This window comes from Saccopteryx bilineata, chromosome 3 (genome assembly GCF_036850765.1).
Source record: "Saccopteryx bilineata isolate mSacBil1 chromosome 3, mSacBil1_pri_phased_curated, whole genome shotgun sequence".
Lineage (NCBI taxonomy): Eukaryota > Metazoa > Chordata > Mammalia > Chiroptera > Emballonuridae > Saccopteryx > Saccopteryx bilineata.
The window spans coordinates 103,298,850-103,319,826 of NC_089492.1; the positions used below are offsets into that span (position 1 = coordinate 103,298,850).

General features: G+C 44.6%; 1 protein-coding gene and 1 non-coding gene across 10 annotated transcripts in view; both read right to left on the bottom strand.

The window, feature by feature from the left end:
- Window positions 1-590: 590 nt before the first annotated feature.
- The window catches only part of MCFD2 (multiple coagulation factor deficiency 2, ER cargo receptor complex subunit), a 34,529-nt gene continuing 14,142 nt past the window's right edge, over window positions 591-20,977 (bottom strand). For 2 of the 9 annotated variants that reach the window (XR_010730283.1, XR_010730284.1), the window contains one exon: window positions 10,588-11,500. Coding sequence is in view for 6 of the 9 variants with exons in the window: in XM_066267063.1 (XP_066123160.1) it covers window positions 1,888-2,019; window positions 3,404-3,563; window positions 4,318-4,496 (471 nt within the window). In the remaining 3 variants the exon portion in view is untranslated. Of the gene's footprint in view, window positions 2,020-3,403; window positions 3,564-4,317; window positions 4,565-10,338; window positions 10,361-10,471; window positions 11,501-12,654; window positions 12,702-20,977 lie in introns of those variants that run through there. The other 7 variants (XM_066267064.1, XM_066267063.1, XM_066267067.1 and 4 more) reach the window with 7 other exon arrangements.
- TRNAA-CGC (transfer RNA alanine (anticodon CGC)) lies at window positions 18,940-19,015 on the bottom strand. The gene has a single exon. It is a non-coding gene; the product is annotated as a tRNA-Ala (tRNA).

Consider the following 20,977-nt stretch of genomic DNA (forward strand, 5'->3'; position numbering starts at 1 on the left):
GGACCTGCTTCTCTCTCTCCTCAGCTGCCTCCCTGACCCCTTCCTAGCTGCCAACAGTATGCGGTTCCTCCCACAGTGAGCCCACTCACTAGACCTGTCCAGAGGGGCAGCTCTGGATGAAGAAGGGCTGGTACAAGATGCAGGATCTTGGGGGGAAAGGCAATGGCAACTTCCTTCCTGCTTTTCAACTGGCAGAACAAAGTGTCACTTCCAAAAAAGCCAGGGGAGACTGCACTTTTTGCTTGGTCCCGGGAGGCCTGCAATGCTATCTAATTAAATTTTCCAGCAAAGAAAGAACAGTCACCAGACTCAAAGAGAAAATACTTTATTTTCCTGCGCCAGAAAATGCTGTCATAATCTAAACTTGGCCAGAAAAAAAAAAGGTCCAAAAAGTGATTTCATTCAGAAGAAAAAAATGTCTAAAAGGGGAAATGACTGAATACAGTACTGGGAATAAACCCCTGCAAAAGGGTCAGGAGGCAGCCAGGGAGGGCCACAGGACCTGCGACAGAGCAGGCACGTGTAAACATCTATACTAAACGAAGCCTTCACGTGGTGGGAGAAGCCTGTGTGGACAAAATCAACAGCTCTTTACTGGTTTCATCAGTTTTATTGGTCATATATCCAGAATTTATTATATAAATCTTCCAAAATAACTAGATTTTACAAGAATAGTTTATAAGTCAGCTCTGATTGCACAAATACCTGACACAGGAAACCATGTACAAATACATGTTTTCTTATAAGAATATTTTAATAAAGAAAATAAGTCTCTATACATCTTACAGCATTTTTATGCAGTTTCTAGCCCCACCCCATTCTCCCATCACAGTATGTCCATCACAGCCAATAAACCAAATGACAATTTGCTGCTGCTTCTCATTTTCAACTCTTGAGATGCACACTGTTAAACAGTTTTTAGGCTTCTTCTAATCTTTCCTGATCTGAAAGAATTCACATATTTAGGCTAAAAGAGGTCATTTAAACAACACTCCTAAATGTAACTTGTATCAGGTTAATCACTGTGGTTGGTGAATGATCTTTTCACTTTCCACTTAGGCTAAGGCAGGAGGGATAAATCCCTGCATTCCTAAGTTTCTAAACTGCAAAAACAAAACCCTAGAAACAAGAGTTAAATACAAATATTAAGAAAGCTAAAACATTTGCTATTGATTAGAGAACACTTTAAAATACAAGGTCTCTCCCCGGTTAAAGAAGACATAAAAGAAATGAAGTATAAGGACATGGCAGTAGTTTTATAAAATATTGAAAAACTGAACAAGGTTAATTACTTGGGTCAGTGGTGTGTCATATCCGAAGTGCCAGGAGACAGAGACTCTCGCTGGCTGAACTCAAAATTCCTGCTCTGCTGTGGCTTTAAATAGCTTAATCAATACTCACTTGCCCAAAGTAATCATTTAAGCCAGGGAGACTTTACAGAATACTGACCACGTTTACCTGAAGAGACAGGACCCACAAGGGGAAACATTTGGCATTGACTCCATTCCTTCACTGTTACTGAAAAGTGTGTCTGTTTGGCAAAGCTTGTCTTACTTTTCAGGTAGCATGAATTAAAACCAAGAGCCTAGCAATACTCTGCAGCCCTGTTCCTGAGTACTCAGCTCCAATTATCCACTATTCTTAAACAGATCCTTTAATCAAGCCCTTGTCCAACAGGAGATTTAACAGTACTTGGGGATGCCAACATGTCCCATTTTGCTTCTTTCATTTCTCTTGACTTCTATCTCTCACACCAGTGTAACACTTGCTACAGGTTTTTACCAAAATATATCAGCAGCAGTTGGAAAAGTTATTCTGCATTACTGAAAGTGTTCAATCACATTATAACGGTCACATCTGCATAATAAGTAGATGATCGAATAATGTCTATTGTAGTGACTTTGCAAATTCAGCATAGTCGATGTATCCATCATTGTTCTTGTCATCATCTCTCAAAACACCATCTATTAAGTTAATCAGTTCCTCTTCACTCATCAGTGGTGCCTGGTCATTTCCTCCCTACAAAATTTAAATTAGACAATGAATTGACACATTTTACTATAAGTATTTACCAATTTCCAAATGTCCATGTTCATTTGTGTCCAAAAACTCCTTCAATGTAGTAGGTGGCTACTTCCAGGAATAAACAATCCATATATCAGATATACAGTCCATTCATAATAATCTAATTTAGAAATTATATTTGCCAGTTAAAAGATACAAAGTAGACCCTTGTTTATTTATTTTAAAAATTACTTTTAATTCTTTCCTAATTATAAAAGCAAGATCTGGCTTACACAGAAGTGTGCGCTTCATAGATTCCATGACCCACAGACCCGTCCCAGAGAAAAGCTCACGGCCCAGGACCTCCCGAGGCTCAGCTCTGGGCACAACTTGCCCTGCCAAAGTAAGAAACAGTCCACACTGGACTACACCTTGGGGTCAGAACAAGAGGCAGAAGGCACAGCTGACCAGTAGAACCTGTTAGGATCTCTGAGGGGAAGGTATTGCTCCTGCTCCAGAGGCTCTCTGTGCCAAGTGCTAAGCTGTTGACATCCTGTGCCGATTCTTCCTTGGCACCTGCCCACGTCCACCCTTTCCTCCGTATTGCCACCACCACCCTCACCTGCCAGGACACTGAATCCGTTCCTCTCCCTGATGCGGACTCTCCTCGCGTCCATCAGTGGGCCTCACATAGCAAAGGAGCTCTAGTCATGCCACTCCTGTGTGTAGAGCTGAAAGAGCTCCCCACTGCCTTCAAAGTAAATCCAGACCTCCCCTACCAGGCAGCCAACCTGACTGCACCCACCTCACCAACTCTGCCTCTCCTCCTCTCTACATTGCAGTGTAAGCGAGCAGGACAGGCATTAGATCTAAGACATGAGATCTCGGTTTCAGTTTCCTCCCCTCTAAGATCAGGTAATGACAATGCCTGGCCCTGACTATTCACAGGCTATTGCAAAGATCAAGTGAGATCTCTAACCTACTTGAAAGGGCTTTGCAAATGCTTTGTTTGCAATACTGTACAAACCCTCAATTAACAATGTTGAGTTCTTGAGCCCTTGGTTCCCTGATGCACCAGTCTTCTTAAATAAAATAACTTCTCCCTGCTCTCCATTTTGAACATGGTCTGTCTTCTACATGCTGTTTTTTTATACTGGTGTGCAGCAGAAATGCCTACCACACTTGTTAGAACACAAGAACCTGGGGCTTCTGCCTCAGCAGGTCAACCTGTGCAAGAAGACCACTGAGCAGGAAAAGAGACAGAACTGAGTGGTGAGCAGAAAAAGGAGAAGCAGCGACACTGTTGTACAAGGACAGCACAGGTCATCAAGACTGGGGACTGATGTGCCAAAGGGAAGCCTTTCCGAGGTGCTGCCCAGTGCACCACTGCCTGACCTACCTCCTTATGGACATGAGTGATGGCTGTGGAGAGTTCTAGGCCGTCAAGCAAATTATTGCCATCATAATCATGCATTTTGAAATAATGAAGCTGCAGTTCTTGTGGGGACATCTCCGCCTCTGGTTTGTTGATGACACCTTCTAGATGTTCCATGATATGCCTAGAAACCAACAGTTAGACTCAGACCACTTGGCAGGGACAGTGGGATCATGCCAAAATCATAAAGACTCTTAAAAGTTCCAAGGTCTTAAAATCCATCCATCCCACAAAAACAAACAGAAACAATGACAGACCACACTCAAGGACGGCAGACATAGGCAAGGCCATGAAAGGAGCAGGGAATAAAATCAAACACTGCATCTATCTGCTGTGAGGTCATGGGTGTTTTTCCTCTTTATTACTAGAATGTTGTTATAACATTTTTTGAAGCTATCAATTAAAAAAAAATTTTAAGCAATTCAAGGAAAACAGAGTATAATGTGTGAGGTTAATTGGCCCAAGACAAAAGTTGCAATAAATGTCAATGTGTGAATGTGTTAATAAAAAAAGGAAACGGTCTTATCAGAGTCAAGAACCTTAGCTCTATTCTGGACTCCAGCACTACTGCTGCATGTGTGCATGCATGTGTGTATGTATACCTGCCTGTCTGTCTGTCTGTGGTGAGAGACAGAATGAATTCACAGGCAAGTCATTTATCCCATTTGGGCCTCAAGATCCTCCCTTGGTGATATGATGACAATAAAGAAATGCCTGATTTACAGGTGGCTATAAGGACTAACTATCATCCTCGAGAAGTGCCCAGGAGGAGTATAAACACCAGGAGGAATGAGGACTGGGTGCCATCGCAGCAGGCTGCAGCTGCCGAGGATGGGGAGAGCCCTGGGCCCTGGCCCGCAGCGTGGCTGAATACGTACTCTTGGTCGTGCACTGTGTTCTTATCCAGGGCCGCGCTGCCGGGATGGGAAGAGCCGGCCCCAGGCTCCCCGGCCCTGGTACCTGGGGCACAAAAGACCCAGAGCAGGCCGCAAAGGAAGGGGGTTCTGAGCAGCCGCAGCGATCTCATGGTCACTGGTACCTGGGAGGTGGGGAACATAGAAGATGAAGGTGAGAGCACCAGAGCTGAAGTTCTTTCGAGACTCAACACAGTGTGCTCCTGAGTACCTGATGAAGGAACAGGGTTGGGGAAGAGAATATGTTAAACGGGTTCCAAGGCTGGCTCTGCCACTCGACCACTAGACTTCAGGGCCCCATCACTCAAATGACATTTCCTACGGCATCTTCAGAATGCCAAGCAACTCACTGACAGCTTCAAGGGTTAAGAAGATCATTCCTGCCTACAAGAAGCTCTAGTCTGGTGAGAGAAACACTTCCTAACGAGAATGCTAATAAAGGCAGAAAGTTAGGTGTACTGAAGACAGATAAACCCTATGAAAGTTCACAGAAAACTTCCTCTGGGTGAGAGAGAATCAGAGAATGCTGATGGACATGGGACACATCAGCTGGGCCTGGATGGATGGGTATGCTGTGGACGTGCAGGACTGAGGACTAAGGGAATGGTGTGGGGACAGTGGCAGGAAAGAAACTGCAAGTAGTTTTGGTCTGGTTTTAGTCGGTCTGGGGCACAGAGGGTGTGAAGTAGGCAGAACAATGAACAAATAGGCTGCAAAGGTTGAGCAGGCAGTCCTGAACATGACTTTGCATGGTAGGCCAGGGGACTGAAGTTTCCTGAGGATAATGGGGTGCCACTGAGCATTCCAGAATGGGAGATGAGACCAGAGCTTGTTTTCAGAATGGTTAATCTGGCAGCACTGCAGGGAAGGTATTTAATTGAGCTAAGGTAGTTGAGGGAAAGAATGAGGTAGGTCATTTCAAGGTCAGCACAGAGAAGAGAACATTAACCTTGCCTTGTTTATTTACAGGGCTGTGACACAGGCAAGTAACTGTGACAGAGGCAAGCCATTGTGAAAGAGCATTGGAAAGGAGGAGTACATCGAAATTATGATTCCATCAAGTACTTCCATGGTTGGCTAGACCTGCAATTGTGACAGACAACAGGAAGACACAGTCAGATACAGAGTAAGCACCCTGAGGTCATGAGTACTTCATTCCCATCAGTATTCCCCACTAAGGCTTAAGGCAGGGCTTCAGTAAGTGTTTGTTAAGCTGAAAGTCCTGGTTCTTCCTGGAGCTTATGGAGTGGCCTCAGAAAGGAAGGGGAAGGACAACCAGGACACCTGCACACCAACACAAAGAGAAGCCCTGACTTACCAACAGGAGCACAGATTCTGCAGGAAAACAAGGACCGCAGACTTCTAAGGGACTGACTGGAGCCACAGCCCAAACACACATCAATAAACAGAAAGCATAAGGTACTGGTCATATCCTTTCACATGCTACAGAGTTCAGCTCCGAAGCTGTGCCATCTCCACCCCCTGGGCCTGGGCTGGGAATTAGGCATGTTGCAGCCCCCTCACCCATCCTAAAAGGTGGGACCCTGGAAAATTCCACCTCTACAACATTTAGGAAAATTTCCCAAACCCACTTTGCCTATCAGCAGTATAACCTCCCATGGCATGGTCCCTAAGGGAAAAATAGTCACTGGGATGTATAACTTTTAGGGCAGAAAAGCAGCATCTAACCTTACTACCGAGGAGGGATATCATAATGCAATCTGTCAAAAGTAATACTAAAAAAGATGTTTATATATGTGAGTGTGTGTGTGTATAAAATCAAACAAAAAGAACAGGCTGCAAAAGTCTGAAAAGAATAATTGACTTTTATAAAAAAGAATGTATATATTTCACACACAGAACAACTAAAAACAAAGATTATCTTCTGAGTCACGAGAACAGGAATGGTTTCGATTTTTCTTTTTACTTTATTGCTTTTAAAATTTCCACTATAAACATTTATTTCATTTACATGTATGCATTTATTGTAACTCATCCCATAAACCTGTTCCAATATTATATGGCTAGAATAAAAAGGCTTCCAGTTCTCATCTCTAGAAAATAATTCAGGAACAGAAACCACATTTCCAATTTTACCAAATACAAGTGTCCAGACCCTGATGAGGCCACTGCCACTGTACCTGGCATGAGGAAACATGGTTTTAAGTTACTCTCACAGTGACAGTGCAGGCCAGAACAGAACAGCTTGTTAAGAGTTCTGGGACAGGAGGGGTCAGAGAGTGAAGCCAGCTCCTCCCAAGCCTTTCAGGTCTCTTTCTCAGCAATCACCTCCATTTCCAAGTCTGGCTGAGGTGCCTCCCAGATGCTTCTGAGAGCTTCCCTTCAGAATGGTCCTGTCCATTGCTGACAACTGCTGTGAATGTGAGCTTGAACAATGCCTGACTGCTGTCAGTGACCCTTGCTGAGCTAGGCTCTGTGAGGGTGGGGACTGGATCTACACGGCTACAATCAGGCCCAGTGCCAGGCACAGAGGTTGACAGTTCTTAGCCTGTGTGCCGTGGTCCTTGGGGGATGAGGAGAGTCTCACTTTCAAAGACAGGCTGCCAGTTTTGATGTCAATGTAACTGAGCATAAAACTTTTTTTGAAATATCAATCAGATAGTTGAGCTGAGTAATCACTAAACCCATGGCACCACTTCCTATAAGTACATGGTTGGAAACTTGGTATATCAAAGGGGCGGGGGTGGTGGTGTCTGTCCAAAGAATATCAAAAGTAACCAAGTGATTGACAGTATAGTAACTATGGGTCCAAACAATCCCTTCTTCAAGGGAGGCGGAATAAGGGCCAAAACCCATTGATACTGATCATGTCCCGTCTTGGTTTGCTGTTTGGGTTTCTAACTACAGGCATAACTTATTTTATTGTGCCTCACTTTACTGCGCTTTCAGCAGTGCGGGGGCAAGACGCTCCATCAGCGGAAAGAATATGTTTCCCTGAAGGCTCAGATGATGTTCAACACTTTTTAGCAATAAAATATTTTTTAGTTAAGAATACACACTGTTTCTTAGACATAATGCTTTTGAACACTTAAAAGAGAGTACAGTTGCCTGACCAGGCAGTGGCGCAGTGGATAGAGCGTCGGACTGGGATGCGGAAGTACCCAGGTTCGAGACTCCGAGGTCCCGCGCGGGCTCATCTGGCTTGAGCAAAGAGCTCGCCAGCTTGGACCCAAGGTCGCTGGCTCCAGCAAGGGGTTACTCGGTCTGCTGAAGGCCCACCGTCAAGGCACATGTGAGAAAGCAATCAATGAACAACTAAGAAGTCGCAACGCACAACGAGAAACTGATGATTGATGCTTCTCATCTCTCTCTGTTCCTGTCTGTCTGTCCCTGTCTATCTCTGCCTCTGTAAAAAACAAAACAAAACAAAACAAAAAAAAAAAAAAAAAAGAGAGTACAGTATAGTATATACATAATGTTTATATGCACTGGGAAACTGAAAAACTTGTATGACTTACTTTATTGCAAAATTTACTTTATTGTGGTGGTCTGGTACCGAACCTGCAATATTTCTGAGATATGCCTGTATTAGAACACAACAAAAACCAAATCTAGAAACACAAAGGAAATCCTCTCCCTCCAAGTGCTAAAATGAAAACAGGGAATCTGTCTGCCACCTAACACTTTAAACCGTCACATTCAAAAAGAAACATAAGCAACTCCCTTCAGCCCAATGAACCAGGTGTTGCATCACCCATACACCAAACACTAAGCCCAAGGCCAAGACCATGAGCAAATAGCCAGGCAGATAAACCCCAGGAGCTCCTGACCTCGCTGGCCTTATTTGAGAAAATGTAAGAGCCAGGTTGGAGAAAAAATCCAAAGGACGAAAGATTTCTGAAAGACTTCGGGGCCTGACCTGTGGTGGCGCAGTGGCTAAAGTGTCGACCTGGAAATGCTGAGGTCACCGGTTCAAAACCCTGGGCTTGCCTGGTCAAGGCACATATGGGAGTTGATGCTTCCTGCTCCTTCCCCCTTCTCTCTCTCCTCTCTCTCTAAAAATAAATAATTTTTTTTTTAAAAAAGGAGAGACTTCGGAATACAGCCCACGTTTTGAGAGATGCTTCTCAAGTTGAAGCCTCAGCTCTGGGAGCAAAGCACTGGCCCATAGTCAGCAGAGGGCCTCCTGCGGTGCTGGGATTGTGAAAGGTTCCCTCCTTTCTCCAGCATCCTCTTCCAGTCCCAGAGCATTTGCTCCCATGGGTCTTCACCTGTCTGTCCTCCCTGTTCCTTCCAGGGCTAGTTCAAATATCATCTCTGAATTCTTCCAGCCAAGGTCAATTGTCCCCTCCTCTGACCTCAGTCTGTAGCTTCTCACACTCATTTGGCCTTAACATATGGTCACATACTGTTCTTTTGTTTTTCTCTTCTCCTTCTCTGAGGGATAAGAACCTATCTTTTCTGCACTCTCACACTCTACTAAAGTATCACAAAGTACAGAGCTGACCTACAGATAGCAGACCTCCACATCTGAATCGGGGCAGTGAGTGTTGGCCTCAGGTATGTTGTTCCCTATCACAAAAGATCTAGCCTAAGCTGGAGAAATAACTTCCCTTTGGAGCCCTCCCACCAGTGATTTGGTCTGGCCCACCGTCCCTCCCATTATGTAGTTTGTCCTATCAGCACAGAAAAGCCTGGAGCCAGCATTCCTCCCTTAAAGACCACAGCAGCTGCTGGCAGCTTTTCTCTCAGGCCAAGATCCCTCGGTTAGGAATTCACGCTCAAAGCAGGCACACTCACCAGCATCTAGACATCCGGTACCCAGCATCGATGCCAGAGAAAACCTTTAATCAGTACTTCCCCATTTAAAACTTCCATGGGCCTGAACTGAACATGAAAAAATAGCCAAGTTCCTAAGCCAAGGAAACCTCTATATGGGTTGGGGGATAAGGAATGGACTCTGAAAGAGCAGGCATTTAAAATAAGTGGCTCTATTTGTTCATTTCGGGTGCCCAAGGAGCTGCCATGCTTAATCTATACCTTTAACTAACATACTCTTTACTAACAGCTTGGTACTGCACAGGTACCAAGGAAGAACTGTGGCTGAGACTCTACTCATACAGATTACAACCTTTGAACCAGTAAGACACACAACCCACACCTGGAGTAATTTATTAAGGATGAGGAGGATTTTTTCAACCAAAGGATAGCACCTCCAGGGAGGGAACGTGATGTAAAAGACACCTACACTTAGAAGGAACTTGGTCCAACCCAGGAACTAAAAAGGGTTCAATATGGTTTGAGACAGAAGAATGGAGACCGATGAATTAGAGTAAAAAGAGGCCGGGCCATGAAGGGGCTTGTTGCCCCCTTGGACAATTTGGAAAAGCAATGAGAATCCCACTGAGATGTCGGAAGGGGAATGGTAATGAGAATGGATCTGCGTTTTAAGACCATCACTCTGGCTTAACAATATAAAACAAACTAGAGAGCATCAAAAAGGCACGCGGGGGACCAGTCAGGAGGCTCCCGAGGAAGTCCTGGGGAGAGATGATGACGGCCTCAACCAGCCAGAGCAGAGAGACTGAGAGTGGAGAAGGGGATGTATCTGATTTGTACCTCTCAATTGGTGATAGATTCGACATGGAGCAGGGGAGGTGCAAATGACTCCCAGGTTCTGGCTGGGGCACTGGGTGGATGGCGGTGCCCATGGCCAGATACATGAAATCCGTTTCCCTCGCCTTTCCCCTCTACCCGCACAGCCAAGCCAGGCTCGCCCGGCCAGACCGGACCTGCTGCTTGTCTCCTCCCGGGGGGGCAGCAGACCGAGTCACGTCTCAACGCCTGTCCTCCAAGAGGGCGGAGATCGGCCCCGGCCTGGCCCATCTGGCTTCAGAGCCCCCAGCAGCTTCTGCCCCGGAGAGGCTCCGCTCCCAGCCCGCTAAGCTTCCCGAAGCGGCTCAGGGGCCGAGATCCCCACCTAGGCCGCTCCCGCCTCTCAACCTGAGCCCCAGGCCCCGAGACCTCACAGAAGCGCCGGGATCCCGCCCTGCTGCGGACCCCTGGGCGTCGCCCCACCGACTTCTTCCCCCAGGGTCGAGTCACAGGCCTCACAAGCCGCGCAGCCTGTACTGGGGTTGCTCTCAAGTTCACTCACCTTCGTTGCTCTTAGCTGCCCAGGTTTCCCAGACGCGAAGCTGTCCAGCGTGAGCCTCGCCAGCCCCCGTCTGGCAACGCTTTTTCCCGGCCCCGACCCACCCCCTAACCTGCTGCGCGCAGGCGCGCTCCCCTCTGTCTGCCCATTGGCGCCGCGAGGCCCCGCCCTTCCCCGGCGACCAGCAGTGTGTACGGCTCGGGTGATTCCACGTGTAAAAGGCTATGGGGAGTTGGGCACTCGCAGTTCTTCCCAAAGGCGACACTGGCCTGCAAACTCGGTTGGGTCACCTGAACACTCAGGGGTCCGGAAGGGTTGTGAGGGTAACGCCAGAAACCCCGAGGAACTAGTCTCGCGTGTGACGTAAAGTGGCGAAAACCGATGGGGCGGACTCCAAAGCTGGTCCAGTCCCGCCTCCACTTCCACTTTTCCAGCGGTTATTCCAACTGCAAATTGGGAAGAAAGATACTAGAAGCCTTAATTCGCTCTACGAGACGCTAGAACCGGGCTTTAATCCCGTGTTTCCAAGATGGGCCTAATTCCAGACTCTGCTTTCTCCATTCTATTGTACAAGAGCCATCATCTGCAATACCTACCCACTGGTACTGGAGTTTCACAAGACTTTATGGGTGGCCCAGTTCAAACACCACCTGACCTGTGCAGTTCGGGAAATCCGCTGCTATCTCAATAGAAGACAAGCATTAAAAAAGAAAAGAAAAGAAAAAAGACCCGCTGGATCGGTGTGCGCAGTGGATAGAGCATCCACATAGGACGCTGAGGTTCAGGTTCGAAACCTAGGTCGCTGGTTTGAGCGCAGGCTCACCAGCTTAACCCAGGTTGCAGTGAAACGTGGAATCATTGACATGGTCCCTTGGTCGCTGGCTTGAAACCCAAGGTCACTGTCTTGAGCAAGGGGTTACTGGCTGGGCTGAAGCTCCCAGGTCAAGGTATGTTTGAGAAGCAATCAATGAACAACTGAAGTGTGGCATCTGGGAGTTGATGCTTCGTATCTCTCTCCTTTCCAAGGCCCCCCTAAAAAAAAAGACTCAAATAAACAAATAGAAGCCTTGCATAAACCTGCCCTTATACCCTTCCCTCCATACAAGACTGCCATTCAGTGACTATCTACTGACCAGGTGGGTAAATAAATGTGAAACTGTCATTTTTTAAATCTTTTTTCATATGAGTCTGGACCCAGAAAGGGAGCAGGCAAAGAAAAGTGGTTAAGTAGATGGTCCCAGAACTCTCCCTGCAGTCAGCTTTAGCAAATCAGTGCCTTGAGAGTTGACCAAGGTAACAGCCATAGACAGTGACTCATTTCTTTCACCTTCATCTGAGTTTGAAATTTGTCAACCCTCTCCCAGAGAAAAGTCCTAGGATCCCAAAGTCCCTGAAGAAATCCTATTAGTCCAAGACCCCTTCTCCTTTCCTTACTCTGATGTTTGAGTTAGGTTTGACATAATTCATTTTCTAGCCCTGCATCTGCCATCCATCTTATTCTTCCATTTGCTCATTTGTTTAATAATTTAGTAGTATTTCTTGAGTACCTCCTATGTACTGGAAGTTACTACAGATACAAATACAAATAAGTCATGGTCTCTTTCTCCAAGAAGCTCAGTGTCTGACACCAGTGCCTCCCCTTCTGTGGATCTTATCCTGTTCCCTCTGTTTAGTCACCAGTTGCTCCCTCTCTAATAAACCATTCTTATTATCATGTAACTTTGCCCTCTGATTTCTTCCCTACCACACTACTGAAACTGCAGTCTTCATGCAAATCCAACAGTACTATCTATGTTTTTACTTGCCTTCTCAGTATTGTTCATTGCCAATCACTCCCACTTTGAAACATTTTCTTCTCCTGTATTCTGACACCATGCACTTTTCCTAGCTCACTGGCTATTCTTTCTTGGATTCTTTTCACTTTTCATCTTCTGCTCAACCTATAAATGTCAAAGCGCCCAGGGTTCTATCCTGAGTTCCCGTCTCTTATCTACCTACCTACTCTCCTTATGTGATTTCATCTAGACCTATGGTTTTAGGTGCCATTTATAAGTAGATGACTCCAAAATTTATATCTTATGATGACTTCTGCCTGTAAGTCTTAACTCCTCTAAATAATTGCTTACTTGCCTGAGCAGAGGTGGTGCAGTGGATAGAACATTGACCTGGAGTGCCAAGGTTGCCAGCTCAATCCTGGGGTTGCCTCCTGGAGTCGGGGTTGCTAGTTCAATACCTGGTTAAGGCACATACAAGAAGCAACCAATGGATGTACAAAATATGTGGAACAAGTTGATGCTTCTCTCTCTCTCTCTCTCTCTCTCTCTCTCTCTCTCTCTCTCTCCTTCCTCTAGGGCAGGGGTCCCCAAACTACGGCCCGTGGGCCGCATGCGGCCCCCTGAGGCCATTTATCCGGCCCCCGCCGCACTTCTGGAAGGGGCATCTCTTTTATTGGTGGTCAGTGAGAGGAGCATAGTTTCCATTGAAATACTGGTCAGTTTGTTGATTTAAATTTACTTGTTCTTTATTTTAAATATTGTATTTGTTCCCGTTTTGTTTTTTTACTTTAAAATAAGATATGTGCATGTGCATAGGGATTTGTTCATAGTTTTTTTTATAGTCCGGCCCTCCAACAGTCTGAGGGACAGTGAACTGGCCCCCCGTGTAAAAAGTTTGGGGACCCCTGCTCTAGGGGAAAAAACTGTCTACTTGACATCTGTAAACATGAATGTCTAATTGGCTTCTCAAACTTAACTTGGTCCCCTCAAATACTAAATTTTATTCCCAAACATATACCTCTCTCTGTTGTCCATATTAGTGAATATCACCACCATCCAATTAGTTGTTCAAGCCAGAATGCTAGGATTTAGAAACCATCTTCTGCTACCTAGACTACTATGAGAGCTTCATAGCTGACCTCCCTGCTTCCATTCTTGCCCCATTCTAGTCCAAAAGTGAGGTGATACCTTTGTTTTAAGCCATTTACAAGTGAGTATTCCATAGCTTGTAGCTGAACACGTTCCTAAGAGGCACATCATTTGGTAATGGGACACTAAAAACACATTACAATGTGGAACTGGCTAACAAAATTTAAGATAGCCAGTGGTGAAGACTCTATTCCAAACTGGAAACTTGGTGACCAACTTGTTAAGCAGTAGCAAAACTGTTAAAACTGCTGTCACTTGCCGGACTTGGCCACATGCCAAAGTTAAAACATATATATATATATATCTCAAATTAATTTTCTGTAGAAAAGAAGGGGGAGAGAGAGGGAGAGAGACATTGATTTGCTTCATGCATGCATTTATTAGTTGATTCTTGTATGTGCCCTAAGGATCGAATCCACAATCTTGGTATATCGAGATGATGCTCTAAAACCGAATGAGCCGCCTGGCCAGGGTGCCAAAGTTATATACAGGGTAATAGGAGAAATCTAAGGAACAATATAGAATACTAGTGTATGTCGGGTGTTTTTCTTTTCCCTCTTTTTTTTTTCTTTCTCATTTATTATTAGTAGCTTTCAGCAAAGTCCTTCAAGAGACTGGCAAGTCAAGATTAGAGATAACTAATTTGAAAGCAGAGATTAAATAAGACCTTGGTAAGAACTCCTTACCTACAGCTTACAACCTAAATTGGCTAAGTCCCACAACTTGGAGCCTTGCTGGGTTGAAATAAAGAATTTTCTTTGTATACCCCAGCTAAAGCCAGCAAAGTGGAGACAGGAAGGAGGCAGCTTTGTCAGGAAATTAAGATTGAGCCCCGAGGTCACACAAAAGGGACTGTGGTTGGCCTCTCTCTACCTGCAGCTGTTGTTTTGAATTGCCTCAACTGCAACTGAGCACACACAGGCCAGCCCCTAGAAGACAAATATTCTAACACTTGGTGGTCTCCCAGTTTCTATTTTCAACCCCCTTCTCTCTCTCTCTTGCCATCTCTACAAGATTGGCTAAAAAAGTCACCTTTTTGAAGCTAGATGGACATGTGACACAATACTGGGCAATGAGACATAAGGGGAAGTTGGCAAATCTTTTGCTTTTCTGATAAGAGAGAAAACTGACTGGTGCAGACCTTTCCCCTTTTTCCGGCCCTGAATGGGCTATGTACCACCTGAGTCATCCTCAACCCTGAAGGGCAGTTGAGAATTTCAGAAATACTGTCCCAATGCTGTGGGGCTACTGAACCAGCATGAGCAACTGCTTACATCCAGTTACCCTGTTATGTGGGGAGAACCGTTTGTGTAAGCCACTCTAGTAGTTACTTGCAGTCCAAAGCATTCCTAAGTGATACAGAAGTCAAGTTAAGATATGGACTCAAATGGGAACTGAATTTATTAATGTGAGGTCACTGGGGGCTCAGAGAACAGTTCATGTGGAGTGCTGAGCAGCAGCCAGATTGCATTGGGTGACAAGTAGCTAGTAGGTCAACAGTGGGTACAACAAGTATGTGAAAGTCTTTCAAGCACTGGCTGTGAAGAAACAGGAGAGTAGCTAGAGGGGGACACAGGATGCAAGAAGGGCTGTCTTTAAGCCTTGTGTAGGTCTTAAATCCTCTGGGAAGAGCCAGCAAAAAATGAGAATAAAGAAACAGCAGAGTGGATAAAATTGAAAGAATAAGGTTATTGAGGTGGCAGGAGAGAATGAAGCCCAGATGAAGGTTAGCCTCAAATTTGTAAAGCATGACTGTTTTTTGAGACTGCTGTGATTGAGGGTTGACCAGGAAGATTGAGTGGGTCAAAATTTGAAATCTTTACTGTTTTACAAGGAAAGCAAGCTGCCTAAGGGAGATAGAAGATCTTCTGGCCTGAGTTGAAGGCCCAGTTAAAATGAAAGGTTGTTCATTTATAATGGTACAGTGCATAATTAGTTGACTTTATACAATGGTTAATGTACATTTCTTGAATTTTAATTTTAAACATTTTTGTATCTAAGTAATACATGGACATGGCTAGAAAAAAATAGAACAGAAAGTTGTCTAATAAAGGAAATAAAGTTCCTTTCTCAATCACCAATTCTTCTGCTGCCCCCCCCCCTTGCTAGTTGCTGTTTAAGACCATACCAGGGTTGAGTGAGGGATGGATGGGGGAGTGGTTAGGGAAATAAGGAAGTTCTTACTTGACTGGTACAGTTAGGTTGGCTTTTCCACCCCCCACCATGCACATCCTGCCCCATTTGACTGATGGTTACTGCTGATTCACTCATGTGCTTTCATGCTTTTGTGTGGCTCCCTGCTGGAGCCCTCCCTGCAGTTCCCTTGACATGGGCAGCACCTCTTTCAGAAGGTTGCTGGCCTTCTCTCAATATCTGGTTTCCCCTGGTATTCCAGCTGACCCTCTTTTGGGCAGATCCCCTTAAAATGATCCCATGCTCCTTCAAGGGCTCATGACTTGGACTGTGTTTGAGCCAGGGTAGAGTCTCCAGTTTCTTCGGGTGTTTTCCAAGCCCCATGGGGTCCAATATGGGACATGAACAATGGAAAAGCCATACTGAGGGTGATGTCTGAAAAGATGAGCCCAAGAGCATCCTCAAGGAGTCCCTCCATCTCCTGCATGGTTCAGCAAGAATTCCCAAGCCCTCTAAGGAGGCCAGGTGTAAGAGCAAAACAACCAGATGAGACCTGGTAGTTGAGGTGAGGAGAACACAAAGTAGATCTATGTGACAATGAGAGGCATGGCAGGACTCCAAACAGTAGTGGCGCATGCAGAAAGATGTCCTGTCCTGGGACTGTTGGCCTTCAGAGCCATTCCTCTCTCTTCCCCCATTGTGTTTTGCATCATGAGGGGGCTGACACCAGTGAATTGCATTTCCTAGCCTTCCTTCACCTGCATTCCTGCTGGCTAAGCTAGTAGAGGGCCCCAGCAAGGGATCAGAGGATGGAAGGAGGAAGCTGCTTCCACTGGCAAGAGAGACTCGAGGAGTTTTAGGAATTCCAGGTACACAGATACATTGAAATCCACCTAGATTCCCCATTCTAATTCCCAAAGTCCCATGTGTTCTTAGTGCATGTCACAACTTTCTCAGACATGAGTTGTTGGCAAATTCATCTTACATTATAATAATACAGGTTCCCACAGTATCAGACACGGCATCTAGAATTTAGCTACTTATGTTCAGGAACTCTAAAATAGATTTTTTTGGGACCCTTTTAGCGGCTCTGACTATAGTTTGAGCCAAGAATTTTAAATTCTGAGCTGGTGATTTTAAAAATGTTTTATTTAAAGCTCTCTTATGCTTAAAGCCATCAAAACTATCCAGCCAGCCTATCTTAGGTTGTGTTTCTCATTTCCCTCATGATGAACTGTCACTGTTCATACAGAACCTGGGTACTCAGAGAGTACATGACATTCCAAGGGGTGTCCAGGCATGGATAGTTTAATTTTATTTATTAATTTTAGAAAATGGAGAGAGAGAAGGTGGGTGGGCAGGGTTGGGAAGCATCAACTCATGCTTCTCACATGCCTTGACCAGGCAAACTTGAGGTCTTAAACCAGTAACTTCAGCATTCCATGTCGACACTTTATCCATTGTGCCACCACAGGTCAGGCTTAACATTCCTTTTATCTCCTATTCCTTCCAGTCATGTTTTTGTTTGCAATTTTTATATTAGTTATTTTGAATAAACATTCTCTTTTCTTCGGTCTTAACTGGTTTTTTGTTTGTTTGTTTTGTTTTGTGACAGAGTCAGACAAGGGACAGATAGGGACAGGCAGACAGGAATGGAGAGAGATGAGAAGCATCAATTCTTCATTGTGGCACTTTAGTTGTTCATTGATTGTTTTCTCATATGTGCCTTAGGGGGGGGGGGAGGCTACAGCAGACCAAGTGACTCCTTGCTCGAGCCAGCGACTTTGGGCTCAAGCTGGTGAGCCTTGCTCAAACCAGATGAGCCTGCGCTCAAGCTGGTGACCTCGGGGTCTCGAACCTGGGGTCCTAGTCTGATGCTCTATCCACTGCGCCACCACCTGGTCAGGCTTAACTGTTTGTTTGTTTTTTAAGAGCAATAAATTTATCAAAATATTTGATCACCCTGACATCCCATATCTCTTGAAGATGCTCCTGGATTTGTTTCTCTTACTTGAATATTTCCTTTAAGGTATTTTCACTATGGATTTTCGTGTGGCCAACTTCCAAGGCCTTGAATGCCTGAGAACATTTTTATTACCGTCTCTCATCGAAATGAAAATTTGGTAGCATACACAAGGAACTCAGGCAAGAGTTCCTTTTCTTCAGCCCTTAAATAAATAAATAACTGTATGGTCATAAGAAATGCTATATCTAAAATGTGGGCAGGGGGGAAGGGTATTTAACAAATTTTAATACTGGTTTATGATAAGAAAACTTTCTGCAACCTAGGAATAGAAGGGTAGTCTCTCAAACTGATAAAGGGCACCTATTAAAAACCCACAGTAATGTTCTTATAGTGGAAGACTGAATCCTTCCCCTTAAATCAGGAACAAAGCAATGATGTCCACCTTCAACATCTATTCACCATTATATTCACTATTATATGAGAACATTAAGCCACTGCAGAAAAAGGTGTAAAAGGCACACAAATTGGAAAGGAAAAAGTAAGAGTCTTTATTCATAGATAATATGATCATGCACAGAGAATATTCTAAAAAAAACTACAAAAAAGCTACTAGACTATTAAGTAAAGTTATCAATGCCATAGGTTACAAGTCAATATACAATAATCAATGATATTTTTTATATATTAATAATGAACATATGGAAAGTGAAATGTTAAAATACCATTATAATAGCATCCCAAAACATAAAATACTTAGGGATAAGTTTAAATATTGTAAGCATGCTTTTTTTTAATAGTCTGATAATTCTGTTATCTCTAGTTACTGTGGGTTGCTTTGTCTATTCTTTTGACTCTATCTAGCCATAACTCACAGACATTTATTTATCTGCATGCAAATGATATACTCATTTAAAAGAGTATAATCATTAGGCCGTTGTCAACAAAATGATTTATAAGCGAGAAGAACTAAAGACACTCTGAGAACAGTAAGTTTTGTGATTTTTTTTCTTTTGATATTTGGGTGGGAAGGAGGCTAAGGCAACTAGTGAAGGGTTGGTCTAGTGTGTAAAGTGTGCTCTTGAACAGGCTGGCTAGTTACTGACAGTTCAGTTATTGACAGATTCTTCCGATGTCCTGAAGATTTAAAAAAAAAATTTTTTTTTTTAATTTTTCTGAAGTTGGAAACAGGGAGGCAGTCAGACAGACTCTTTCATGTGCCCGACCAGGATCCACCCGGCATGCCCACCAGGGGGCGATGCTCTGCCCATCTGGGGTGTCACTCTGTTGCGACCAGAGCCATTCTAGCGCCTGAGGCAGAGGCCATGGAGCTGTCCTCAGTGCCCGGGCCAACCCTGCTCCAATGGAGCCTTAGCTTCGGGAGGGGAAGAGAGAGACAGAGAGGAAGGAGAGGGGGAAGGGTGGAGAAGCAGATGGGCACTTCTCCTGTGTGCTCTGGCTGGGAATCGAACCCGGGACTCCTGCACGCGAGGCTGATGCTCTACCACTGAGCCAACCGGCCAGGGCCTGTCCTGAAGATTTTAACCGTGGAACATTCTTGCCAGGCTGATGATAAGGATTGTTAGGTCAGGTCTGTCTTCCCTCAAAATTTCTCAACTCTCACTCCCAGTGATTATTTTCTCCTGCATTTTATAATTTTAGATGATGAGCACATCTTTAGTGGGGTTTCATCTGTGGGAATACTGTGTGGTCCAGGTGGAGGGTATATTCCTTCAAAGCAATGTTATTATCTGCTTAATATTCACTTTAAGTTAATTTTTCAACTTGTGCGTTCGGGCTTTCTGGAGGTAGCGTAAGATTGAGCACTAGCCCTGAATATGGTCAGACTGTAATTTTAAATTCTCAGGAAAAAAAAATTTTTTTTGCTGTTTTTTTCCAAAATAATTTTTCCCCCAATCCAGATGCTAGGCCAAGAGATACAGCTTTGCTGTTTCCCTGTCATCTCTGCAGCTTATGTTTCTGGGTCATACTTTCACAAATGATTTAACCCTTTGAGAAGTTCAACCTTATGTGAAAGTATAAAGTATATCTCTTCATTTGTGTTAACGCAACATTTCTTCTGTTGCTATGTGTTTATTAAAACTCAAAGTCCTTGCCTGACCAGGCAGTGGCGCACTGGATAGAGCGTCAGACTGGGATGTGGAGCACCCAGGTTCGAGACCCCAACGTCAGTCACCAGCTTGAGTGCGGGCTCATCTGGTTTGAGCAAGGCTCACCAGCTTGAGCCCAAGGTCGCTGGCTCGAGCAAGGAGTCACTCGGTCTGCTGTAGCCCCCCGATCAAGGCACATATGAGAAATCAATCAATGAACAACTAAGGAACTGCAATTGATGTTTCTCATCTCTCTCCCTTCCTGTCTGTCCCTATCTGTCCCTCTCTCTGACTCTCTCTGTCTCTGCCACAAAAAAAAAAAAAAAACCCTCAAAGTTTTTGCCTGACCAAGCAGTGGTACAGTGGATAGAGCATTGCCCTGGGATGCTGAGGACCCAGGTTCAAAATCCCGAGGTCATCAGCTTGAGTACGGGTTCACCAGCTTCAGTGCAGGGTCACTGGCTTGAGTGTGAGATCATAAACATGACCCCATGGTTGCTGGCCTGAGCCCAAAATTCACTGGCTTGAAGCCCAAGGTCACTGGCTGGGCGCAAGGAGTCACTTGATCTGCTGGAGTCCCCCCTCCCCCGACAAGGCACATATTAGAAAGCAATCAATGAACAACTAATATGCCATAATAAAGAACTGGTGCTTCTCATCTCTCTCCCTTCCTGTCTGTCTGACCCTCTCTCTGTCTCTCACTTTCTGTCTCTTGCTAAAAAACCCCCTCAAAGTTCTTGGTTTCTGAGACCAGTAGCCCCCAGGGAAGCCTCAGTATCAGCTCATCCAACACTCCCTCTCCCATTTCCCATTTACCACCCCCTTAATTTTTTGACCACTGAGAATTCTCCCTATGTTCTTATGAGCTTAGCTTTCCAATGAATAGAAAGTTTGATTTATTTTTAACTATCATTTCAAGATGTTTTGAAAGAGACAGGAGTAAATACATTTAGGGAACATATTCATATTCATAAAGAAAAATATAGTCTAGAATATGTTGAATATGAATGTTTTGAATTAGAATATTGGGGAATAATATCTGGAAGAATACCTTGAATTAAAATATTTCATGTGATACTCATAAAAAATACCTTAATAGTCACTGGATATTTTCAAGAATAGTCCAAGGCCTGACCTGTGGTGGCACAGTGGATAAAGCATCGACCTGGAAATGCTGAGGTCGCCCGTTCGAAACCCTGGGCTTGCCTGGTCAAGGCACATATGGGAGTTGATGCTTCCAGCTCCTCCCCCCCTTCTCTCTCTCTCTCTCTCTCCTCTCTCTCTCTCTCTCTCTCTCTCCCCCTCCCTCTCCTCTCTAAAAAATGAATAAATAAAAAATTAAAAAAAAAAAGAATAGTCCAAGGTTTTGGTAAATTGC